General features: G+C 38.6%; 1 protein-coding gene across 2 annotated transcripts; it reads left to right on the forward strand.

The window, feature by feature from the left end:
* The first annotated feature begins 40 nt into the window (after positions 1-40).
* On the forward strand, positions 41-24377 carry PPP2R3C (protein phosphatase 2 regulatory subunit B''gamma). 2 transcript variants are annotated; one of them, XM_087422615.1, is made up of 13 exons: positions 41-443; positions 5678-5805; positions 8551-8655; positions 9329-9417; positions 10073-10170; positions 10807-10877; positions 15131-15263; positions 16485-16540; positions 16619-16694; positions 17491-17627; positions 19610-19747; positions 21886-21945; positions 23897-24377. In XM_087422615.1, exons 1-13 carry the CDS (start codon positions 386-388, stop codon positions 24083-24085), a joined length of 1338 nt encoding a protein of 445 aa, XP_087278741.1. In that variant the 5' UTR covers positions 41-385; the 3' UTR covers positions 24086-24377. The 2 variants fall into 2 exon arrangements, with proteins under 2 accessions (XP_087278741.1, XP_014647611.1); XM_014792125.2 differs by having other exon boundaries at positions 56-443; positions 9305-9417.
* The last annotated feature ends 217 nt before the right edge of the window (positions 24378-24594 follow it).

Raw genomic sequence — 24594 nt, forward strand, 5'->3', positions numbered from 1 at the left:
TTCTTCCCTCGAGCCGGAAAAGCTTGAGGACCCCTGAGTCACGTGGTGCACAAGCGCCAAAGGCCCAAGATGAAGAAATAACAGCGCGGGCTCCCTTATCCTGCGCCTTTAAAATCGGGCTTGGTGAAGTTGGGACGCCGCCTTCAGGAGGGTCATTTTCCACCTCTTTCACGTCGGTTTCTCCGCTGTCAGTGTGATCGCCGTAGTCTCTGCAGTGTAGAGGAATCGTTTTTGCCTCTTTAGCCACCTTCCGCCCGTGCCCAAGATGGCGGCTGAGCGGCCTCCCTAACCTTCGCGGGGCTGGACGGCGTGTGACGTCGGAGCTGGGAGGGGGTGGAGCGGGCAGTAAACAGCGAATGCAGGACCCGCTGCGCGGGAGTCAGCCATGGACTGGAAAGAAGTTCTTCGCCGGCGGCTAGCGACGCCCGACACCGGTCCAAACAGTGAGTTTGGGAGGGGCCGCCCGCAGAGCCAGGCCGGCGCTAAACTCCTAGAGGTTGGGGGGGAGCGGGGAGGAGCAGCGACGCGAGCCGCGCTTTCCGCTCCTCGAGAACCGCCCGACAAAGGAGGCAGAGTGGACTGGTTTAGGGATCCGGGGAGGTGTGACCCACACTTCCCGGGGAAAGGATTTGCGGGAATGAAAAGCTTCCTTAGCTTCTCACTTACATGGTCTTGACCCAGACTGTGAGGGAAAATTGAGAACCCCGGCTCCAACAACTCTTCGGTCCTTCCAGAACCTATGGTCCATTGATCCTACCGCCTTGTTACCAGCACACTTTTCACTTCCCTCCTTATCCATCTAAAATGGATAACATTTAGGTTTCATAATCCATTCTTCCTTGTCCCTTTCGCCCTTCCTTCACACTTGCTTGCTAACCAATCTGGTTAAAACTGTCTTTCGTATTCCACACCTGCACCCGGAGCAGCTGAAAGTGGTTGGAGAAAAAAGGAACCAGGGTGAATTGTCTCACTTTTAATTCGCGTCCACTCACCTAAAGTAGGTGTTTTCAGCCATTCATTTACACTCCTTCCGTGTTTCCCTAGACATTCACTCTCCCACAGTCTAAGGCAGTTCTTCTCATCTCCCAAACTTCCGATCCTCCAGTATGTCCTTCCTATTCCTTACCGTCAGCTGATGGACTTACGTATGTATGTATATGTATTTGAGAAAGTAGAAGCAATCAAAGAAGAACGTCACGTGTTCCCATTTACCATTGTCAGCCCCCCATAGGTGCGCATACACTCTGTCTTCACGGTTAAAATGAAGAACTGTCCAAGCTGCTATGTGAGACAGTCCCTGCACTCCAACACTAGATCGTGTTCCCTTTCTTTTATTCACTGCCTTCACTCTGAGCTTATCCTCTCTCTCAGGCATCATCAAATTTTGTGTCTCTACTGGATCGTTTTCATCAGCTGTGACAAACATGCTGTAATATCCCCCATCTTAAAAAAAAAAATCATTTGATCTCACATCCGCCTCCAGCTTTTGCTGCATTTCTCTGCACCCCTTATAGGAAAACGTCTCGAAAAAGTTACCTATACTTGTGCCTTCTCCTCCTCTTCACTCTTAAAGCCACTCCATTGCATGTGTTATGTGTCAGGTACTGTTGTAGGTTATAACAGTAAACAAAACAGACAAAAATCTTTGTCCTTGTAGATCATGCTTTAGTGTTGGGAGAGATGATAAACAAAATGAGTCATTTGGTTGCACAACTTCTGGTTAATGCTGTTTCCTTCATCAGTGTGCTAGATTCCATCCCGTTTTTGCCTACTCAAGGATGCGCTCCCCCAGTCATCCCCTCTCTTCTGCATCATCAGTTTTTCTTTCTCAGTCATTCCCATCAGCATGTGAATATGGTGGTATTTCTCCCATCTTAAAGAAACTGTCTTGTCTTAACTTCCGCCTCTAGCTATGCCTCATTTCTCTGCTCCCATTATAGCAACACTTGTTAGAAGAATTGTTGGTTAAATCCGTACTCGTCTCTAATTCCTGTTTGTCAAGAAGGTCAGTGATCTCCATGTTGTTCCAGTGGTCAGTTTTCAGTCCTCATTTTACTTGACCTGCCAGCAGTCCCTGCCAGGAACGTAGTAGTTCACTCTCTCCTCCTACACATACTTTCTTCTCTTGGTTTCTGGGAGACACACTCTCTTAGTTTTCCTCCTACCTCACCTGCATCCCTTCTTAGTCTTTGCTTTTTCTTCCTCTTCTACCCAACAACTTAACGTTGAAATGCCCAAGGCTAAGTCCGTGGTCAGCTTCTATTCTCTGTCTACACTCACCTTCATGGTGAAGTTATCCAGTCATATGGCTTTAAATATTATCTATTCGTATTGTCTCCTAAATTTTTATCTCTAGCCTGGACCTCTTCCCAAATGCCAGATTCATATATCTAATTGCCTACTTGACATTGCCACTTGGATCTGATAGATATCTTAATCTTAACTTTTCCAGAACTGAACTCCTGCTCTCCTTCCTAACTTGCTCACTTGTAGTTTTCCCCATCTTAGGTACTGGCAACCCCATCTCTGGTCAAAACCTTTAGTTATATCTTTGTTATCTTTGACTGCTCTCGTTCTCTGATACCCATATCCAGTGTGTCAGCAAATCCTGGGACTAAAAAGAAAATACAGAGTATATTTCCTCCTGACCGCTTCCATTGCAGCCACCCTGGTCCAAGCCACCACCGTCTGTCACCTGGATTAGCATTAGCCTCCTCATTACTTCAGATGGCTCTCTCCCTCACCAGAATAAAAGCCAAGGTCTTTCCAACCACCTAGTGGCCTGGCTCCCCATTGTCTGCCCTCCCTAATCTCCCCATGGCTCCTTGTGCTGCAGTCACACTGGCTGCCTCCCTCTTCCCTGCACACACCAGACACACTCTCATCCTAGGGCCTTGGCACTGGCTATTTCCTTTGCCTGGAATGTACTTCCCCCTGGATATCTGGATAGCGTGCTTCCTCCTTTTCCTCAGTTTTTAATTTCATCTCAGTGAGGCTTTCCCTGACACTCTGTTGAAAGCTGCATGTATGTATGGACACACATGCACACAGCCACTCACACATTTACTTGTGTATCTCTAGAATAGTTGAATGAAAGAGAATGAAACAATGAACATGACTTTTGGGATTTGGGCTTGGGTGACTGGATGAATCGTGCTACCATTAACTGAAATGGAAATATGGAATTAGAGAAGAGTAGTAAGGTGAGGGATGGGGAGAATTATTTCAGCTATGTTGCAGCATGAGGATGAAAATATTTTGTTTGAATGGATGAGTTTAGAGTTCAAGAGCAATGTCTGGGTTACTGACATAGGTTTGGGACTTAGAAGTTAAACTACGAAAGTTGAAATGATAGAGGAAGAAGGGTTAACAAAAAAAGAAGAAATGGCCAGAAAATAGAATCAATAGAGTGTGGTCTCATAAAAGCCAAGAAGAGGTTAGACTCATCAACAGTATCAAATTTTACAGAGAAATCAAGGACACGAATGTATATTAGACTGAGCAATTGGGTCCTTGGTTGCCCTGGCAAGAACAGTTTCTGTAGAGTGGTAAGAGCAGAAATAGAATTGCATGAAGAGAGAGTGAGAGGTGAGAAAGTAAAGATAGCCAGTATAGGCTTTTCATTTGAAAAAGTGGATGAGAAAGAAAGGAGTCATGAGGGCCGGCCCCGTGGCTTAGCGGTTAAGCGTGTGCACTCCGCTGCTGGCGGCCTGGGTTCGGATCCCGGGCGCACACCGACGCACCGCTTGTCCGGCCACACTGAGGCCGCGTCCCACATACAGCAACTAGAAGGATGTGCAGCTATGACATACAACTATCTACTGGAGCTTTGGGGGGAAAAATAAATAAATAAATAAAATAAAATAAAAAAAAGGAGTCATGTGTACAGTAGGTAGAAAGGAAGGAGTTTTTTGGAGTGATGGGAAAGACCTCAGTGTATTTGTAAGTTAAAGAAAAGCCAGTAAAGATGAAGAAATTGAAGGTACTGAAGAGGGAGGTGGGGAGAAGGAAAGAATAAATGATGAAAGAACACAACAGAATTGGAGAGGCTGAGGTTAAGCGCTCAGGTAGCATGAGGGGTTAGCCTTGGGTGAGAGAAGAGATACCTCTTCCTCTGGATCTGGCAGGAAGAAGGTAAGGTGCAGATCTGATACCTTCCTGCCCTCCCACTCCACTTAGGTGTTTATCAGTGTCCGTGCCCAGTAGACTCAGTTTTTGGTGAACCAGGAAGGAATGTCATCTGTTGAGTGTGAACACAGAGGGGGGCTTGAGGAATGTAGTGCAAGTTTGGAGTAATCAGTCACGAAGAGAACATCAAGGGCAAACAAAATATGTACTATTGTTTTTGAGAGGCTGACTTATTAATTAGTAACCATGAAAAAACTTTGTGGGACCAAAAATTTGCAAAATTTTGCAATTTTCTCCAACAGCATTGAGCCATAGTAAACAAATTAGATTATAAGATTGGTCCAAGGTTAAAAATTAACATGGCAGGGGGCTGGCCTGGTGGCATAGCGGTTAAGTTCGCATGCTCCGCTTCAGTGGCTCGTGTTCGCAGGTTCGGATCCCAGGCACAGACCGACACACCACTTATCAAGCCATGCTGTGGCGGCGTCCCGTATAAAGTAGAGGAAGATGGGCACGGATGTTAGCCCCGCCGGTCTTCCTCAGCAAAAAAAGAGGAGGATTGGCATCAGATGTTAGCTCAGGGCTAATCTTCCTCACAAAAAAAAGAAAGAAAAAATTAACATGGCAGATGCAGCAGAAATGCAGGCATGAGAGGAGTTTAGGGGAACAACTACAGGCATATTGGGAAGGAAGTGAGACCAGGAAGAGGTAAATAAACTTTTCAGAAAATAGATCACAGAATTGAAGATCTCAGTGAGGCTGAAGTGCAGGTATTATGGCAATGAGGTTTTGAATAACCAGAAGGAAAGAAAAATTATCTGAGAGTATATTAGAGTTTAAGATTCCAGAAGAGGAGCAGATAAGATTTGTGGTCTTGCCATGGAACCAAGCGACAGAGTAGAGGTGAAAGCCTTCAGAGTTAAGGGGGTCCCAGTTACCCACATAAATGTTTATTCTTCCTTGATGATTGCAGGACACTGAGATGCAGAATGCTGTGCACCAGTTGCCATGTCCTCAAATAAGTGTGGAGGAATGGCTAAATGAGACAGCTAATGCCAGCAGTAGGGGGATTGGAGGGTAAGAGCACCCTGAGGTGTGAGCTTCAGATGGAAGGGTTTTGCATTAGGTAGAGGAACAGTGATTATGAGGCTGAAACTCCGAGAGGTCAAGGGCTGTGCCTGATTTCTCATCGCTCTAGCCCCAGTGTCTAGTACAGTGCTCTGTCCACAGTAGGTGCTCAGTAAAGACTTTGATAGACTGAAATAGGAACATGCCAGAGGTCTATAAGAGAGGGAGTGACTTGAGGAAGAGACAAGTATAGTGATAAAAAAAAGCGGAAGGAGCCGCTGAGAAGAGGTTAAAGATGTAAGGGAGACTTTCAGTGGAAGATAGTGATTCTGGGTATTTTAAGAAAGTTGCTATAGATGTTCAGCGTCTAAGCAGTTGTGAGGCCTTTTTTGCACTGTAATTAGACTATAGTATATAGATGACCTGAGGAAAGTATTGTTTGACTTTAAAAGTGCTTTCCCCCCTCAATCTATTTTAACAGAAAAAAAAAGTGAACAAGAATTAAAAGATGAAGAAATGGATTTATTTACCAAATACTACTCAGAATGGAAAGGAGGTAGAAAAAACACAAATGAATTCTATAAGACCATTCCCCGGTTTTATTATAGGGTAAGTGGTATCAAAGCAAATGTCTTGCAGAGTTTATAAATGAAATGTAATTTTAGAAGGGGATCAAAATGTTATATTTTATAAATAAGTAAATTGAGGATTATATGTTAAATTTTATATATTTATCCTTTTATTCTAGCTGATCTTATCATTATCTTGGACCTGGTAATTGGTATAAGAACACAAAGTTAATTGCCCCTTTATAGAAAAGCTATAGGCTTTTTCTTTCTCCTCATTTTTATTATGGATATTAGTAGTAGGTATTCTATTGGCTTATATTGCTCAGGCTCTTATAAGACTTAGTTTTACTTGGCTGATCACCGTTTCTAACTTTGTCTTTTACTCATGTTATAAGGTGTAAAACATTTGCTTCGGGCTAAACTGAAAAATTGAGCATGGAAAATTTGAAGAGTTATACTTAACTTTATTTTTTATTTTTTTTATTTTTTATTTATTTATTTTGTGAGGAAGATCAGCCCTGAGCTAACATCCATGCCAATCCTCCTCTTTTTGCTGAGGAAGACCAGCCCTGGGCTAACATCTATTGCCAGTCCTCCTCCTTTTTCTCCCCAAAGCCTCAGTAGATAGTTGTATGTCACAGTTGCACATCCTTCTTGTTGCTGCATGTGGGACGCCGCCTCAGCATGGCTGGAGAAGCGGTGCGTCAGTGCACGCCCAGGATCCGAACCCCGGGCCGCCAGTAGCGGAGCGCATGCCCTTAACCACTAAGCCACGGGGCTGGCCCTGAGTTATACTTAACTTTAAAAGGAAGTCTTTGAAGAGGGTTATAGATAAAACAGTAGGACCTTAAGAAAGCTATTTATACCTGAAATTGAAGGCTACCTAAAAGAATAAGACCAATTTATTATTATGTAAAATGTAACCACTATAGAAAAGTTAACTTTGGACATTTTGCTGACTGTGTCTTAAATCTGTTACCTTCTAAACTCAGTTAATTATAATATTATTTGCAAAGAAAGTAAACATTTTGTTTTACTTGCGTTAAGGACTGAAGTATTAAAAAAGTGAATTATCTATATAATTGTAACTTATTTCTTCAAGTACAAACTTTTTTCATCTGAAGCATTTTTTTTTAAATTTTTTTTTTGTTTTTGGTGAGGAAGACTAGCCCTGAGCTAACATCCATTGCCAATCCTCCTCTTTTTGCTGAGGAAGATTGGCCCTGGGCTAAGATCCGTGCCCATCTTCCTCTACTTTACATATGGGACGCCTGCCACAGCATGGCTTGATAAGCAGTGCACAGGTCCGAACCCATGAACCCCAGGCCGCCAAGGCAGAGCGCATGAACCCAACCACTGTGCCACCGGGCCAGCCCGCCATGTGAACCATTTTTATTGGCAACCTTTGTGTAATACCATATGTCTCCCAGTCTTTTAAGAATTATATGACTAGTCCACGTTTGTCATGGAAAAGGGGGAGAAAAGCTAAACTAGATGATATTTTCCCATAACATTGCCCAGAGATGTAAACAAACATTTTTACATAAATCCTTCTACATATTTCTGTGAGACGTGTGTGTGTTTAACGAAAATGGGATCACATCATACATACTTTTCCTGTTTTTTTGCATTTTACACTTTCTTAAACAGAGGCAAGTAGATAACTGAAGATTTTTGATAGTCTTGGGGAGAGGGAAGGGAATTGGCATTTACTGAGTGCCCACATACTTAAGAGCACTTCAGATAGTATTCATCATTTCATTTAATCAGGATTATGAAACACAGTATCTCCCTAACCCAGGAACAGCCCTGAGATGTGGATGTGACCCCACTCCTGAGGCTAGGACTCAACTTGCTTATATTCCCAGTACCAACCTTTTGGTTCCTGAGGGAATCCCTTTCTCCCACATTTCTCTCTCTTCCTTCCCTCTGTGACCTCTCCCAGATCCCAGGTGGTTTCTGGTCTGCAGATGTGGATTTAGGGGACATTCTTTCCCTTGTCTCTTCTTCCTCTTCCCCTCCACTGCTTCAGGGAAACCACCTGTCATCTTTGGCCACCACTTCTCTCCTTAGCTGATTAGCTGGTTGACCAGCCACTGGAGCACAATCCCAGTCTCAGCCCCAGCCTCACCTCCTAATGCTTCTTCCTTCTCCATTCCTTTTGATGGGAGGGATGGTGTCTTAGTTCTTGGAAATGAAAAGGGAAAACCATAACCCCTAATTTGGACTATAAGTTACTTAGGTACATTTAATGAGACAAAGATGTAAAAAAGGAAGAAGAAATCATCAAAGCAAATTGTTTGAAGTCGAGTTGGAATGAGTCATTTTAAAGCCTTGCTTATGGAAATCACCCCAGTGAGCAGACCCTCTGCCTTGGAGGCCAACATAATAGACACTGGCTTTACTGTCTCCAAGAGGTAAGGTGATCCAGTCTCAAAAGGCATACTTTGCTAAGACTGTCAATCTTCAGCTAGTCCTAATTTAGTTCTATATCAATCTTAGGTTACAGTGGAAACAGTGCTCTAAGAATATAAAATGAAACTTGGGCTAGACTATTAGCTTTTTCCAGGCAAGAATCTGGCCTTACTGATCACTGAATTCTCTGTGGATCTCTTTTTGTTAAATGAGCTTTTTCAATGAATGATTTGAAGTTAAGCAAAATTGAGATACAAAAAGTAATTTGAGGCAGTGGCGTAAATAGTTATTTTATGAGGCCAAGTACATTTTCTATAACCCAATAGTCTAGAATTCAAGTGTAGAAATTAACTCTACAGTGTATTTTTAGCTGCCAGCTGAAGATGAAGTCTTACTGCAGAAATTGAGAGAGGAATCCAGAGCTGTCTTCCTGCAAAGGAAAAGCAGAGAACTGCTGGATAATGAAGAATTACAGGTAAGAATGGAATAAAAGGTTGCTATGATGTTAGCTGTTTCTTAGTTCTCTTACGTCATGCAGCATCTCCGGGTGCCTTGATGGAGCCAGTGCTGCAGAGTGGGTGAACGCACAGGCTCTGGAGCGATGGTTCCGCCAGAACCAGCTGCAGGGCTTGCGTGGGCCCGTTTCCCAAGGATGGTTTTGTTTCATTTTTTTTAAGTCCCTAGATGATACTAATGTGAGGCCAAAGTTGAGAACCGTCACTGTAGGGTCAGTCTGCAGGGGTTCAAATCCCAGTTCAAATCTCTGTGCTCTTGGGCAATGGACTTAACATTTCTGTGCTTCAGTTCTCCTCTGTAAGGTAGGGATAACACTATCTACATCATACAGTTATGTGGATTCAAGAGGCACTATATATGAAAACCTTAGAACTTAGTAAGCACTCAATAAATGCTAGCTATTTTTATTGAGCTATTTTTATTTATTATAGCTATTATTTTTATTATTTATTTTATTAGGTAATCAAAAGGCTAATAGGGGATGAGATTCATCTTAGTATTAACTCTCTGCTATCAGACTATCATTTTAATGGAAATAACACATTTAACTACGTTTTTAAATTTTATTCTGTTAATTATAACATCTTCATTTCTGCAATTCTTCTAAGAACTTATGGTTTTTGTTGGATAAGCACCAGACACCACCTGTGATTGGAGAGGAAGCAATGATTAATTATGAAAATTTTTTGAAGGTTGGTGAAAAAGCTGGACCAAAGTGCAAGTAAGAATAAATATAATTAACAAAGGAGTATGTTACATTAAGCGTTTTAAATGCCTCAAATAAATGTTAATGAAAACTTAAGTCAATAGTATGACAATTTGAGTCAATTTGAGTTACTAATGAAGTTTAATAAAATTATTTAGTCAAGAAAATTACATTGGTATGAAGTTATTAAAAGAAATAGTTTATTTACAACACTATAGGCCTTCATTTGTTTTTTTGTTTTTTTGAGGAAGATAAGCCCTGAGCTAGCATCCGATGCTAATCCTTTTTTTTTTTTTTTTTTTTGCTGAGGAAGATTGGCCCTGGGCTAACATCCGTGCCCATCTTCCTCTACTTTATATGGGACACCGCCACAGCATGGCTTGACGAGCGGTGCCTTGGTGCATGCCCGGGATCTGAACCTGGGACCCCCGGGCCACCAAAGTGGAACGCGAGCACTTAACCACTATGCTGCTGGGCCGGCCCCATTCTTAAGACAATAGAATGCAAAGATGTATGACAATATTTTAAGTTTTGAACTATAGTTCTCACTTTGGTTTTTTTATCACTTTGATTTTTAATTGTTTGAATTTATGCTGTTGTTTGCTAATTCATAGAAGTCATTTTTATATTATGTTGACAAATGATTTTAATCTTTATTTCCTTTCCTTAGGCAATTTTTCACAGCAAAAGTCTTTGCTAAACTCCTTCACACAGATTCTTACGGAAGAATTTCCATCATGCAGTTCTTTAATTATGTCATGAGAAAAGGTGATTTCACTGTGCTTGCACTCCTCCTGTCTGGGAGTCAGGGAGGGTTTGGTCCATGCTTTTATGGTATCCCTTCCAGGTCAGACAGCTCTCTTAGTACGTTTGAATAGCAGAATTTATTTCTTTTGACCAAGATTTGTTTTCCTATTATTGTGATTCTCTCCTGGAACGTACTAGAGCTGAGATTTTCTTAAACAACTTGGAGTAGTTATGATTCCTGTAAGTTCCATAATGATCTGTGAAGTCCTGTGTGTTCCATCTTTAACTAATATTTGGTTGCAGTAATTAACCTCAGTAGAATAAAAGCAGCTTCGATGAAGGCATAACATTACACTCACTGTCCCTGTTTGGTAGAACACAAATTTAATAGGTAAAGAACGATATCCTCGAGGGTATCGACGTTGTCGCTGTAGGCATGGTAGAACTGTTGATATGTGCCATTAATTCTATGGTATGTTTGTTTTGTTTTGAACAATTTTTGGGTTAATGAGTAAGTAGTATGTGTGAGAAGAAATGTGTTTATAGAGTTATTAGATTAGCTGGTCCGTCTAATCTAGCTCTTTATCTCCTTTTGTCCATTTATATGCTAAAGGAGAGATCTTAATACTTATATTTTATTTTCTCGTTTATTATAAGTTTGGCTTCATCAAACAAGAATAGGACTCAGTTTATATGATGTTGCTGGACAAGGGTATCTTCGGGAATCAGTAAGTATTACCCTACTTTCATAACTACAGTAGATGTCAGAATGTCAACAGTGTTACCATTGGGTGTTGGGATTACAGTGATTCTTATTTTGTTTCTCTGTTTTTGTTTGTTTTTACAGATAACATTTTACTAAAAAACTTTTAAAATGTATATTGACCACAAAAATTCCTTTTTAGATTCTTTTCTCCAACCTTAAAAGCCTTTTAGAGGAGAAAATAAGAATGTAGTGGTTTAATAGGATTAAAAATCATTGAAGAAATAGTGAAAACCTTTTGCTTATTCATGAGTGTTATCAATGTATGACTATTTTAAAATGTAAGGGCCAGAAATTTTTCCTTTTTTAGGAAATATAAGAGAAAAATAATGTGACTACATTCCCACCTGTAGGTTTGAGTTGTAAGGCCAGTTACCAAGAGGCTTTTTATTTCCCATTAGGTACTAATGTAGTTAGGCCAAGTTATCAACAGAGAATTATAGCCTGATGATCCAAATAACTATGCTTCTTGTCACTGTGGATATCTAAATTATATACATGTGCTTCTTTTCAGCACACACTTTTTTCCCAAATATGGAGTCCTTTTTAGGGTAGTGGGGAAATGGGAAAGGGAGTTAGGCATAAATATGAACCAGGTTAATTAATCACTTAAATATTTGAATATGTAATTTAAAGAAATGAAAATTCCCTGTTATAGTTTGTTTTTTGTTATAATTTGTTGCAGTCTGTTTTATCCAGATTTCTGTAGATAGAATCTGTTAGCTCATACTGAACATTTACACTTAAAAACCTTTCTAGGGACAGAGTACCATTCTCATCCTTTAAGGTTCAGATCAACTTGACAGTAAAAGGTTCTTGCTTGTATCCATCTCTCTCTAGCAAGGAAGACATATTAGCCACCTGTTGATACTTATTCAGGTCAGATACTGGACTGTGTCTATAGCTCTGAGAATTCTTGTCAGCAGCTGGTTTACAAAACACACTTCCCCTCTATTGCTTGTCTTGCCTCTTTCCATGAATGAGAACAAAAATTGAAAGAGGGATAGGGGAAGAAGAGAGAAAAGCAACAGTTTATCTCTGTAGTATGTTTCAAATGGAGTAGTTTTCCTTTCTCTTAATGAAAGAAAACATTTCTCTCAAAGAAAAGAAGTTATTTCTCCTAACATTGGCACTTTGCCTTTTGAAACCAGACTTTGTGTCTTCCTTATTGAAAAGAAGTGATTTCCAGAGCCAACTTCAATAATTTGAGTAGTGTAGGCAAACTTTCATTCGCTTACTAAGTTTTATTAAATAAGCACTTATCAGATACTTACTTTGTGCCAGATACTGTTCGGAGCTTTACTCTCAGGGAGCTTTTTTCCTAGCAGAGTGGGGAGGCAGACACTAAATTATAAGCAAGATAGTTTCAAATAGTGACAGGTTCTATGGAGACAATAGAGTAATGGGAAAGCATATGATGGGGTCGGGGGCTATTTTAGATAAGATGGAAGGGGTGCCTCTTTGAGGAAAGAAGCTAGCCTTGTGAAGATGTAGTATAGAGGGAACAGCAATTCAGTGTCCCCAAGGCAAAGTTAAAGCTGACCTGTTTTAGGAACAGAAGGAAGCCATTGTAGCTAGAGCACATGAGCAAAGGTTAGAGAGACAGGAGATGAAGTTGGAGAAGTAGGCAGGGTCCACCTGTAGGGCCTATTAGCCCATGGGAAGGAGTTTGGATTTTATTTTGAAATTAATGGGAAGCCATTAGAAGTTTTAAGCTGAATCTGTCAGGATATATGGTCTACCTTTTAAAAGATCACTCTGGATGTTGTGTGGAGAATGGATTGTAAGGAGCCTACAAGAAAAGAAGGAATAGTTAGGAGTCTACTGCAGTAGTCCAAGTGAGAGATGATAGTGGCCCAGATCAGGCTGATGGCTATAGAAAAAGCCAGTAATAGATTAATTCAATATCTTTTGGACACCCACGCCCCCCAAAAATTTGCTGCTGAATTAGCTGTTGGGGGTAAGCAGGAGGGGCCTTAGTGAAGTTAAGGTAGGAACCAAAGATGAGTTTTAAATGTTTGTTTTGAACAGCTGCTGGGATAGGGAAAAATGGTTGAGGACCAGGGTTGGGGATGGGAAGATTCCCATTTTGGACACATCAAGTTTGAGATGCCATCTGTTTGTTCTACAACTTAAATTATAAAGTATCTCAGATCAACTGGAAACACTATACTTTACAATGGCTAAAGCAAAAGTAATAAATTGTTAAAATAAATATAAGAAACCATGAGACTTTTAAATATATAATCTTGGAATAGGGAAAGCCTTTCTAAGTATGACAAAACTCAGAAGTCTGAAAAACAATGAATAAATTCAGCTAAATTAAAAAAAAAAATCTGTAGAGCCAAGACCATCATAAACAAAGTTAAGAGAAAACAACAAGCCAGGAAAAATAACTGAATGCAGTCACAGACAAATGGCCAATTATCCTAATGTATAAAAAGCTCCTAAAGATGAAGAAGAAAATGGCTGCTAACCCAATAGAAAACTGGGCAAAGGATGTAAATAGTTTGCAGAAAGCAAAATACAAATGCTTCTTAATCAGACAAAAAATGTTAAGTTCACATAATAAGAGAAATGCCAAATAGATCTACACCACCAGACTGACAAAGATCAAAAAGTTTGGGGGGTCAGCCCCATGGCCTAGTGGTTAAGTTCGGTGTGCTCTGCTTCAGTGGCCTGGGTTCAGTTCCCAGCCACAGACCTACACCACTTGTCGGCAGCCATGCTGTGGTGGTGACCCACATACAAAATAGAGGAAGATTGGCACAAATGTTAGCTCAGGGTGAATCTTCCTCAGCAAAAAAAAAAGTTTGATAATACTTTTAATGAAAGAATGTCTAATAGGCCAAGGTTTCCCAAACTTTTTCAGTTCACATTGCCCTTATTAGCTCAGTAATTTTTTCATAGTGGCTCAAGGCCAAAGGAAATAGTTAATAGTTCCATTTATTAACCAGTTAGTTCTAAACAATTTAAAAAGTATCCATTAAACTTATTATCCTATTAGCCATTTGTAATACACATAATTAAAAGAAAATAATATTTTTATGTTATTCTTATATAACAATTACTAACGGAATGTGTGTGCCCATGGGGCACTGTACAGCTACTCAGACCTGGGAATTAGATTGGACACAGTCACCCTCAATTCCTCTTCCACACTAATTTTCATGTGGTACTTCCTTTATCACAGCAACCACCAAAAACCTAGCTTTGCAAAAATTGATGTCATCAAAAGGAAGATATTTCGATCTAATGTTGAAAATGTGAACTACCTTGAGCTCATAGCTCTAGCTCATAGCGACATCTGTCGTGCAGTGTCTCACACGTTTCCCTCAAAAATATAAAATATCCTGCTGCACCCCTGTAAGTTTACTGTAGCACTTCTGGGGCATAATTTAGGAAGTGTTGATATAGCCTTCACGTTGCTGGTGGGAGTGTAAAATGGATATGGCCTTTATGGGGAGGTGGGAGGTTTGCCAATGTCTATCAAAATTATAAATGTGCATATGGTTTGACCCAGCAATTCCACTTACAGAAATTATATCCTATATTCTCCCATAATAGCTATCAATGAAAAATTAGCTTAGCCCCTATAGTGTTGTTTTTAGTGTAGCAAAGAATTAGAACAAACCTAAATGTCCATCAGTAGAATACTGGCTAGATTATGGTACTTCCATACAATGAAATAATACATAGCTATTTAAAAAAAAGTAGAAGCTCTTTGAGAGCTAATGTGGATTGACTGCAGAGTATATTCTTAAGTGATAAAAGCAAGATACAGGAGAATTTGCATGGTATGCTGCTACATCCTGTGTAAAGAGAGGAGGAGAATATGTATATATGTATTGGCCTGCATGTGCATCAATTATCTTTGGAAAGATACATCAGAAGTTGATGATATAGGTTACCTCTGGGGAGAGGAAATAGGTGAGAGGGAGACTTTTCAATGAATACTTTTTTGTTCGTTTCGGATTTGGAACTGTGTAGAATATATTACCTATTCAAAAATGTTAAAATTTAGAAAGAAGTAAATTAGTAGAAACAAATTTAATATAAAATAGTTTCACCACTAACATAGTTATGAATTTATTTCATCATTAATAGAGTATTAATGCTGAATAATTTTTTGGCCTGAAATTCTATTCCAGTGTGTAGTGAAGAAACAAGATCAGACATTTTAACACTTTAAAGTTTTATTTTGTTTTGTTCTTTCAGGATTTAGAAAACTACATATTGGAGCTTATCCCGACTTTGCCACAATTAGATGGGCTGGAAAAATCTTTTTATTCTTTTTATGTTTGTACAGCAGTTAGGAAGTTCTTCTTCTTTTTAGACCCTCTAAGAACAGGTAAAAGAAAATCCTATATAACTTAGATGTTACAAGGATATTATTACTTCTAAATCTTAATAACTAAAGTCTTGAAAATGTCATTTATTTATTTTCCTACCATGTTGTTGCCATTAATATATAAAGATTGTTTATGATTTACTTGCACTGACTATAACCAGCTATGTGACAGTGGGCATGTCACCTAACATCTTACAGTTTCTTCATCTATAAAAGTATGAACTGGGTAATCTGTGGCTCTTTTCAGTTCCAAGAAGCCAGTTATTCTGATATAATTTGCTATCCCTGATCTGTAATGTAATGGAGAATTGTTCTTATTGATGAAAAATATGAATTGGGAGATAGGAGAACCATTTAGCCACGATGTGTTTTTCTCTTTCTCAAGTTAACTATCCTATATGAGGATCAGATTAGTAAATTTGGCCTCACTTACAGTCCAGTTTATTGACTGTTCTAATCTGCTAGACTTAAATACATGTAACTGGGGCAGAGGAAGGGACAGAAGGCCCAAATCAAAGTCCTTGATTCTCCTCCTGTCCTCGAAAATCCAGCTGTGAGTCCATCATAGTACACGGTAGCTGACAGTCTGTTTTAAACGCCTCCGTTATAGGCACTTACACATCTTTTCCCTTCAAAGTTTACAAAATAATGATAGCCAACAGTTTGACTGTTGATAGTATACCAGTTATTCTGCTAAGCATTTTACATGGATTCTTTCATTTCCTTCTTGTAACTCCAAAGGCAGGCTTTATTATTATCCACATTTTGTGTGTGAGGCCACTGAGACTTAGCTAGATTACATATCTAGAAGTGGATTTAAATTCTCATCTATCTCATCTACCTCTTAACCTCTACATTGCTTCCTATTAGAGAACCTGCCGAAGAAAAATGGACAGTCTCCTTGTTCCCTTACTTGCAGTATTATATCCATATCCACAAATACTCAACGTAACTTTTTTGGGAATCTGATATCAATGTAATTTTGGAAAGAATTTATTGATTGGATTTATATGGTTGGGGGTATACAAGTAGATATGAGTTAGAGATTTTACTAAATGTGCTTTGCAGATTTCCCTCTTCTGTATAATAAGGACTTTGGAGCATAAGAGCTAAGAAGCTGTAAAATATCAATTGAGTGGTTGCTGTTCTAAAATAATAGCTTTATAAAATTGAGTTGCTCTTGTTTTAAAATGAAATTGTGTGTCTTTATGTTCTTTAAAGGGAAGATAAAAATTCAAGATATTTTAGCATGCAGCTTCCTAGATGATTTATTGGAGGTAAATATGTTTTTTAAATCACTTAATTATATCACTTGACATTTGCTATCTTTTAATTATATCTCTGTGTTCATTTAGTTAAGGGATGAGGAACTGTCCAAGGAGAGTCAAGAAACAAATTGGTTTTCTGCTCCTTCTGCCCTAAGGGTTTATGGTATGTTCCTATCATAATGCTAAAATTTGACTTATCCGTTCCTCAGTTAATTGGTGTTCAAAGGACAGTTTCATACATAGGCTTATTTACCTCAAGATCAAAGTATTCTAATTAGCTTAAGAGCTAGTATTCTAGATTGCTAAAATTTACTTGTTTAAATATCAACCTTTTAAATTTTTGTAACTCTTTTGAAATGACTGCACTTTCTAACTCTATAGTAGAACATAGAGAATGAAATTCAATCCTTTCTTATTGACTCTGGAGCATCATTAGGAACATCAGCTATGGTCTTGCATTGTGAGCCTTGTGATAAAACGATACTCTCAGGGTTCACAGAGGGAGGTGTTCTAGGGCCTGCTTGCTCTTTTCTTGAATTTCATTAGTCCGTTACATTGTTCTGCTGGGTGGTCTTCTGACTCATTTTGGCATCCTTGACCTCTGCGTTCAAGTGCCAACATTTCAGAGGTTTTTGTTGATCCCTACCTCCATCTAATTTAGAAACCTAGGAAAGTCCTAAAAGTTGCAAACTGAAAACAAATAATGATGTAAGTGAGATAGCCCAAAGGCCATGACCTTCATAATGGGTTTTCTTTGACCAGTTCTGGCTTAACGGTTGTTCTGATAGAGGTTACAGGGATAGCTGATGTTAGAGCACTATAACATAGTTCATAACTATAATTCATTTGAAAAGCAAAATACTAACCAGTTTGAACTTTTTGTTAGTGTTTATTCTTTTATCTTTTAATTAGAATTTTATTTTGGTCATAAGTGTCTTTTTATCATCTTTATTCCCAAGGCCAGTATTTGAATCTTGATAAGGATCACAATGGCATGCTCAGTAAAGAAGAACTCTCCCGCTACGGAACAGCAACTATGACCAACGTCTTCTTAGACCGTGTTTTCCAGGAGTGTCTCACTTATGATGGAGAAATGGTAGTAGTTTAAATCTCTGATAAGTTTTAAAAATTTAGGCTCTCACCATTTCCAAAAGACTTTTTCTTGTTGTGATACAGCATTATTTTTATATCAGTGCATTAACAGTATCTGTAAAAAGTATGAACTGATCAAATTACTTGAGATTTGGAGCCTTTGATCTTACGGTAAATTTGCTTAAAAATATTACTTCCTTTATGGACTCAGGGCAAATACAAATTTTTAATATTTTGTTCATTTCATTCTCAGTGCACCTGTTGTAGAGGAGAGTGGACTAGTAAAAAAATCTGAAAAATTGGCAAATCCGGTTGACTATTTTTTTTGCATTCGTGCATTGCTTAATGATGGGGACATGTTCTGTGAAATGCGTCGTTAGGCAGTTTAGTCGTGTGAACATCATAGAGTGTTCTTACACAAACCAAGATGGATGGTATAGCCTACTATACACCTAGGCTCTAGGGTACTAATCTTATGGGGCCACTGTGCTATATGCAGTCTGTCATTGACCAAAACATCTTCTGTGGCACATGACTATAGATGATTCATTCATTAAATTACCAGCTAGATAGTACCACATATGCCATAATTTAAAGCTAAGAATCAGGCTGTGTTACTCTCTATAAGTGGCTGTATTAGTAGCTAAAGATTGACTAACCTGTACCTGTCCTTTTATCACAACAATGCAAAATACTTAAGAAAATTCTAAATAGCATTTTAAAATCACCATTCTTGCTATTAAAAGCATGGATCTGATAAATTTCCCAAACCAGTGATGCTTAAGAAATGGTCATATTGTCAGAAGAGAATCAGCATTTTAGGTTTTATCATTTAGCTTTAGTAAGTTTTCTAAGTAACACCACTGTGAGCCAACTGCAAAGGAAAAGAGGAAAGAGGCGCAGAAACTCTGCTGCGTGACTCCACAGCTGTCTACAGTGGCCAGTGAAGAGCTCGTGGTTACTGATGACTTCTAGGGAATAAAGAAAGTCAGAGGCTACAGCTGTGCTGGAGTTAGACCACAACGAGGCTGCAGCTCTCCAGCTCTTTATACTGCAATTTATGCAAAAAGTAATTCTTAATCTTAGCCCAAGAACATCTGTTCCAAGAGTATAAAATTGTTTTCTAAGTGAGAATCTCCCAGGTATTTTACTACTTTTCACCATGCAAAAAAAGTAATCTGTGACTATCCCTTCTTCGTAAAGAAAGCTTTCTGTTCTTTTCATGTCTTTCCAGTCTTTATTTATACTCTTTTGCCTTTTTTTATAGATGAGAACAGTGTCCGTTCACTGTAGAACATCTAGCAGTTTTAAGGTGGCTTCTTATTGGAACTCATCTGATTTAAAATTTTTAAACAATATTTCAAAACAGCTATGTAAATATACTGTTCTGTTCATTCCAGATAAACTTTTTTTTCAAAATGACCACACTGAAATGAAGGTATAAATTTATTGGCAATGTACGATAGCTTAATTCCTGTCTTGTCCATTTCAAAAGCATAATGGAAAGAAATTATGGTCTAACATAGCAAATCTCTCTCATAAGAAAATGAGCCAAATCTCCAAAACTGTCCTGAACAGATTAAATGCTATGCAGAATTTGTAGAAACCAACGTTAAGTATACAAATGGATTTCTCATTTCATATTAAAAAAAGCCACTTTTTGTGTGTGTGTGAGAGGAAGATCAGCCCTGAGCTAACATCCATGCTAATCCTCCTCTTTTTTTTGCTGAGGAAGACTGGCCCTGGGCTAATCTGTGCCCATCTTCCTCTACTTTATATGGGACACCACCACAGCATGGCCTGACAAGTGGTGCGTCGGTGCACCCTGGGCGTCAGCAGTGGAGCGCGAGCACTTAACCGCTACGCCACAGGGCCGGCCCCAAAAATGCTACTTTTGATTGCAAAATAGTGTCAGATCATCAGATATTTACTTTAAAAGTTAATTCCAAATAAAGTGTCTAATGAAAGTCACTTTTTTTTCTATAGGACTATAAGACCTACCTGGATTTTGTTCTTGCATTAGAAAACAGAAAAGAACCTGCAGCTCTGCAGTATATCTTCAAATTGCTTGATATTGAGAACAAGGGATATCTGAATGTCTTTTCCCTTAATTATTTCTTTAGGGTAAGTCTCATGTATGTAAATGAGTCATTGTTCCTTAAATTATGTTATAGCATTTGGTTTACTCACTGACAATTTTATCTAACTTATGATGTTTAAATTTAACAAAAGGGTTTACATAACAGATTTCAGAAGGAAATCAAGTCTGTTTTTAGTTTTTTTTTTTTCTATTAAAAAATATAAATGGGCTAAATCAATACTGATTTGATTAGATGTAAAATACTAAAATAAGTGTGTAAATATACGTTGGGCTATACTAGCCAGTGGAGACATAAACATGCATCAGAAATTCTGTGCTCTTGGTGATCAAAAACTAGTGTGTAAAATCCTATAGAAGCTTTAAACAGCTCAGAAAAGGTAGCTCCTTTCCACAGAAGTTTTGCAGACTTTGGTAGTTGTAGATTCTTTTAATTGATGTGCTACAAAAAATAAAGTTATTTTAAAACTGGCTAGAACTGTGTGCTGCATTTCATTGTGAAACAGATTTTTGAAGTACTTATTTTATGCCTTATTTGGTCTCAGACAATAACATGATGAGCTCTGAAGTATCTGATAAGCATTCAAATACAGCAGGTGTAAAAATAGGAATGTCTGTCCTTGTAAGACAAATCATTCTTTCATTTGAATGGTGACTTTTCTCCTTGATGGAATAGTTTTGTACAGTTAGTAGCCCACTCCATCACTACATTTCTGTAGCTGGTTTTTAGAAGACCAGGTGATTTTTAGATGTTTAAGATCAATAATAGGAAGAAATGGGGTTTTTTAGAACAATAAAAATGACATTTTCACATCTTTGTCATAAACCATTTCCCCCCAGAGGCTTTTTCTTTTCCATTTAAAAAATTTTTGGTACTTTTAAAATAACTTTGGTTTCTGAGTTTTATCGTATATATTTCATAATTTCATGTTAAATTCCCTTAGAAGCTTTCCATTTATGATTTTATCGGTAGTAATTACTGAAAATATTAGAAGGATAAATTACAATTCCTGGATTAGGATGCATTTTTTAAAAATTAAATGCTGCATGGGCTTAAATCAATGGCTAATCCGAGAAGATAATAGCACTCCATCATAGGGATGCCCCCACTATAGACAGACCTAGTAAATGAAAAGTCAGTTTTAGGAAAACAGTAAACATATCTTTTAGAAATTAAACACTCAACCCCTTTTCATAAAGATTTCTTTATAGTATCTTGTACTCCTAGAATACTAAATTTTATTTAATAAATACACGAAAATAGTTCATACATGCATCTATTTTATCCAAGTTTATTTAGGCTTTGTTGTATGGGCTAAGGTAAGAAGTTACTGGTGCTGAGCCCTGCAATCCTGGGCTGTTCGTAGAGCCTTGTACATCAATATCCTAGTGATAAAACTGGCCCTGGATGGTGCACTCTAGATCATCCTATCCAGGTCCACTATTCTAGTAGCTGAGAGTGTACTCAAGAGATTCTCATCTACTTCAAAGACATTCCCTGTGCACACGCCATCAGTGGCACCACATAGAGTAGGTATTTGGAATATTTAGTTGACTATTTACCAGGAATTGTAAGCTTCACATTTTCCAATGAATGACTCTCACCTAAAATATTTATTAGTCCAACTGGATCACAGTAGTTTCTTCAGTCAGTATTTTTTTGTTAAAGGTTATAAAAGAGTTCAGGGGAAGTTTACCTCTATTTTTTTTCTGTCAAGTAGAAGGCAAAGTGTAGGGTTGGAGAGGAGGTGGTGGATTGAGTGTCTCAAAGAATGGTGAAGGTATGAACAGCATTTCTGGAAAATGGGAGGAACAGGTCACAACGGAATAATTGCTAGGCCACGTTAAAGGCCCATCTGAGGTTGGAGGCCATTCCTCTGTAGTAGCAATAATCTGTAGTCTTGTATACTTTTTTCTTAAGTTCTTAATAATTAAAGTGTAGGCCTAGAAAGGTTGATGGTTATATTGATCCAGCGTTTAGGTTCTGCTGAATAGATGTGAGACAAGGTCAAGGAAGTTGAGAATATTGGCAAGAGTGCCTGAAATGATGAGGCTTGTGGTCTGATAGGAAAGGAATTGGAACTAAAAAGGGGCCGTGGGACAGAAGGCGGGGGCTGTTGTGTATTTTATTTTTTATTTACAGATTTATTTCTACTAAATACAGGCCATACAGGAACTAATGAAAATCCATGGACAAGATCCTGTTTCATTTCAAGACGTCAAGGTTACTCTTTCCTTTAATTTACATAACACCAGATAATCATTTGTATTAAATGAAATTTTATATCAGAGCAGCTTATGAACAGTGAAGTACTGAACCAAATCAAGTATTTGCTGTTATTTGTTCGGAATTGATATTTAAATCATTAGAAACTGAGACTACACTTGGGCTAATTTGTGTAGTTTATGATTTTAGCATCGTCAGCTTTGTGTTCTCATTGGAAGCAGTCATTCATTTTGATTGAAAATTAAGAGAATCAATATAGCCTGCATCTTTTGGCAGCCTATTTCACTGTAAACTGAATTTTTAACTTGGGAACTGTTTAGGTTCAGGCACTTTTTTAGTCTGCTACTTCAGAGGGCTGGCTTGCTTTGGTATTATTAAGGAGACGTTAATCCTATAATATGGAAACTACCACTATTTGAAATAGATGCTGCTAGTTAGCATTTTAGTAATCAGACTTTTACCAGCTATGAAAAACATGGAGCATCCAGTATCAATTCAAGTTTAGGTTGAGTAATGTAATAAAATAACACGTCTAAGCTAACCTTAACCAAGTGTAAGATAAAGGGCTATTTTAATTTAATGTAAATGAGACCAATTCGAAACTATGCAACAGGCAACTTAAGAACTAATAATTTTAAGTTGCTACCAACCTAGAAAAGGAACTTTCACAAACATACAAGAATAAAAGTCAGGGCGAGCCCCGTGGCTTAGCGGTTAAGTGCGCACGCTCCACTACTGGCGGCCCGGGTTCGGATCCCGGGCGTGCACCAACACACTGCTTCTCCAGCCATGCTGAGGCCACGTCCCACATACAGCAACTAGAAGGATGTGCAGCTATGACATACAACTATCTACTGGGGCTTTGGGGGAAAAAAGGAGGAGGATTGGGAATAGATGTTATCACAGAGCCGGTCTTCCTCAGCAAAAAGAGGAGGATTAGCATGATGTTGGCTCAGGGCTGATCTTCCTCAAAAAAAAAAATAAATAAATAAATTTCATAAGCTTCATTTACCTGAATTTTTCTACTCTTTTAAAAATGTAATTTGCCTCCTTAAATGTTATAAAATACTCTAATTTTACTACAAAAATTTAGAAAACACATAGTAACTCCTTATAAGTATTCATATAGTATACTTCATAATATAGAAGAGGTTCTTTCATCTATTCCAGTAAATTTTAGCAGTTTATTGTCATTCTGGATGACTAATTTTTTAATACTGAACTCCCCCCAACCCACCAATCCATGGTCCAGAGTAAAATGTTGACATCAATTTTTGGAAATGAAACTTTGTCACTGTCTTAGCTCTGAAGCATTTAAGTTTTTACTTTGAGCTGTTTGCACTTAAATCAAGGCCTTGCTTTACCACCAATTAGCAGACAACAGAGGGGCCGGCCTGGTGGCGCAAGCGGTTAAGTGCTCGCGCTCCACTGCGGCGGCCCGGGTTTCCCGGTTCGAATCCTGGGCGCGCACCGATGCACCCGTTGTCAGGCCATGCTGTGGCGGTGTCTATAAAGTGGAAGAAGATGGGCACGGATGTTAGCCCAGAGCCAGTCTTCCTCAGCAAAGAGGAGGATTGGCAGATGTTAGCTCAGGGCTGATCTTCCTCACCAAAAAAAAAAAAGACAACAGAAAATTATAAGTAGTTAACATGTATTCAAAGAACTAAGTGTTAGTTTTGCCACTACTCAGCTATGTAGCTTGGATTAAACTCTGAGTCTGTTTCTTCCTCTATGAGGGATAGCTATCACATACCTAAGGAATCTTCCAATAAAATTCTGTGATTGTACATAGTGAAAAGGAGATTCCTATCTGTTAAATGGCAAAGAAAAAACTGGAACAAAGAATTTTATGTAAGCTCATGTGCCTGTGCTGAATTGTAGATCACTGTGTGATAGAAATTAAGTGAATCAGATACCAGATTTCACTGTATTTTTTTCTCTCTTGCAGGATGAAATCTTTGACATGGTAAAACCAAAGGATCCTTTGAAAATCTCTCTTCAGGATTTAATCAACAGTAATCAAGGAGACACAGTCACCACCATTCTAATCGATCTGAATGGCTTCTGGACTTATGAGAACAGAGAAGCCCTTGTTGCAAACGACAGTGAAAACTCTACAGACCTTGATGAGACATGATCTCTCAAAGACTAGACTGTATTCATTACGATAAACTTGAATCCTGCATGTAAAACCTGAGGCAGAATCCTTAGAAATGGTCTAAATAAAATAGTTCCTATGCCTATAGAACACAGCAAATGTTCTGGTTTATTGGAGTTTTTGTTGCAATAGTTTGGAAGCAATAGGACCAAATCAGGAGGTAGCGAATTCTGGTTCCACTTGGCTCACATGTGGCAAGTGTGACTTGGTGAAGGTAGGAGTCCACTTTAAATCCATATAATCTTTAGAAATAAAGGAAGTTTTCTTGGAACATTTATGACATTAGTCATTACATTTGAATACCTGAAGGACAGTTTCAGTTATAATGTGGTCATTTAACCTTGCGTCGTCTTCTCAAGTACTATGTATATCCATGATTACAGACTTCCCCATTCATTAGAGTGGAGCCATTTCATTTCTGGGTTAGAAATGTTTGAACATGATGCTGCTTTTAACAGGATGTTTCAATAAAAAGTATTCAAGTTAAT

The sequence above is a fragment of the Ceratotherium simum genome, chromosome 3 (genome assembly GCF_057802395.1).
Source record: "Ceratotherium simum simum isolate JZ-2026a chromosome 3, ASM5780239v1, whole genome shotgun sequence".
Classification (NCBI taxonomy): Eukaryota; Metazoa; Chordata; class Mammalia; order Perissodactyla; family Rhinocerotidae; genus Ceratotherium; species Ceratotherium simum.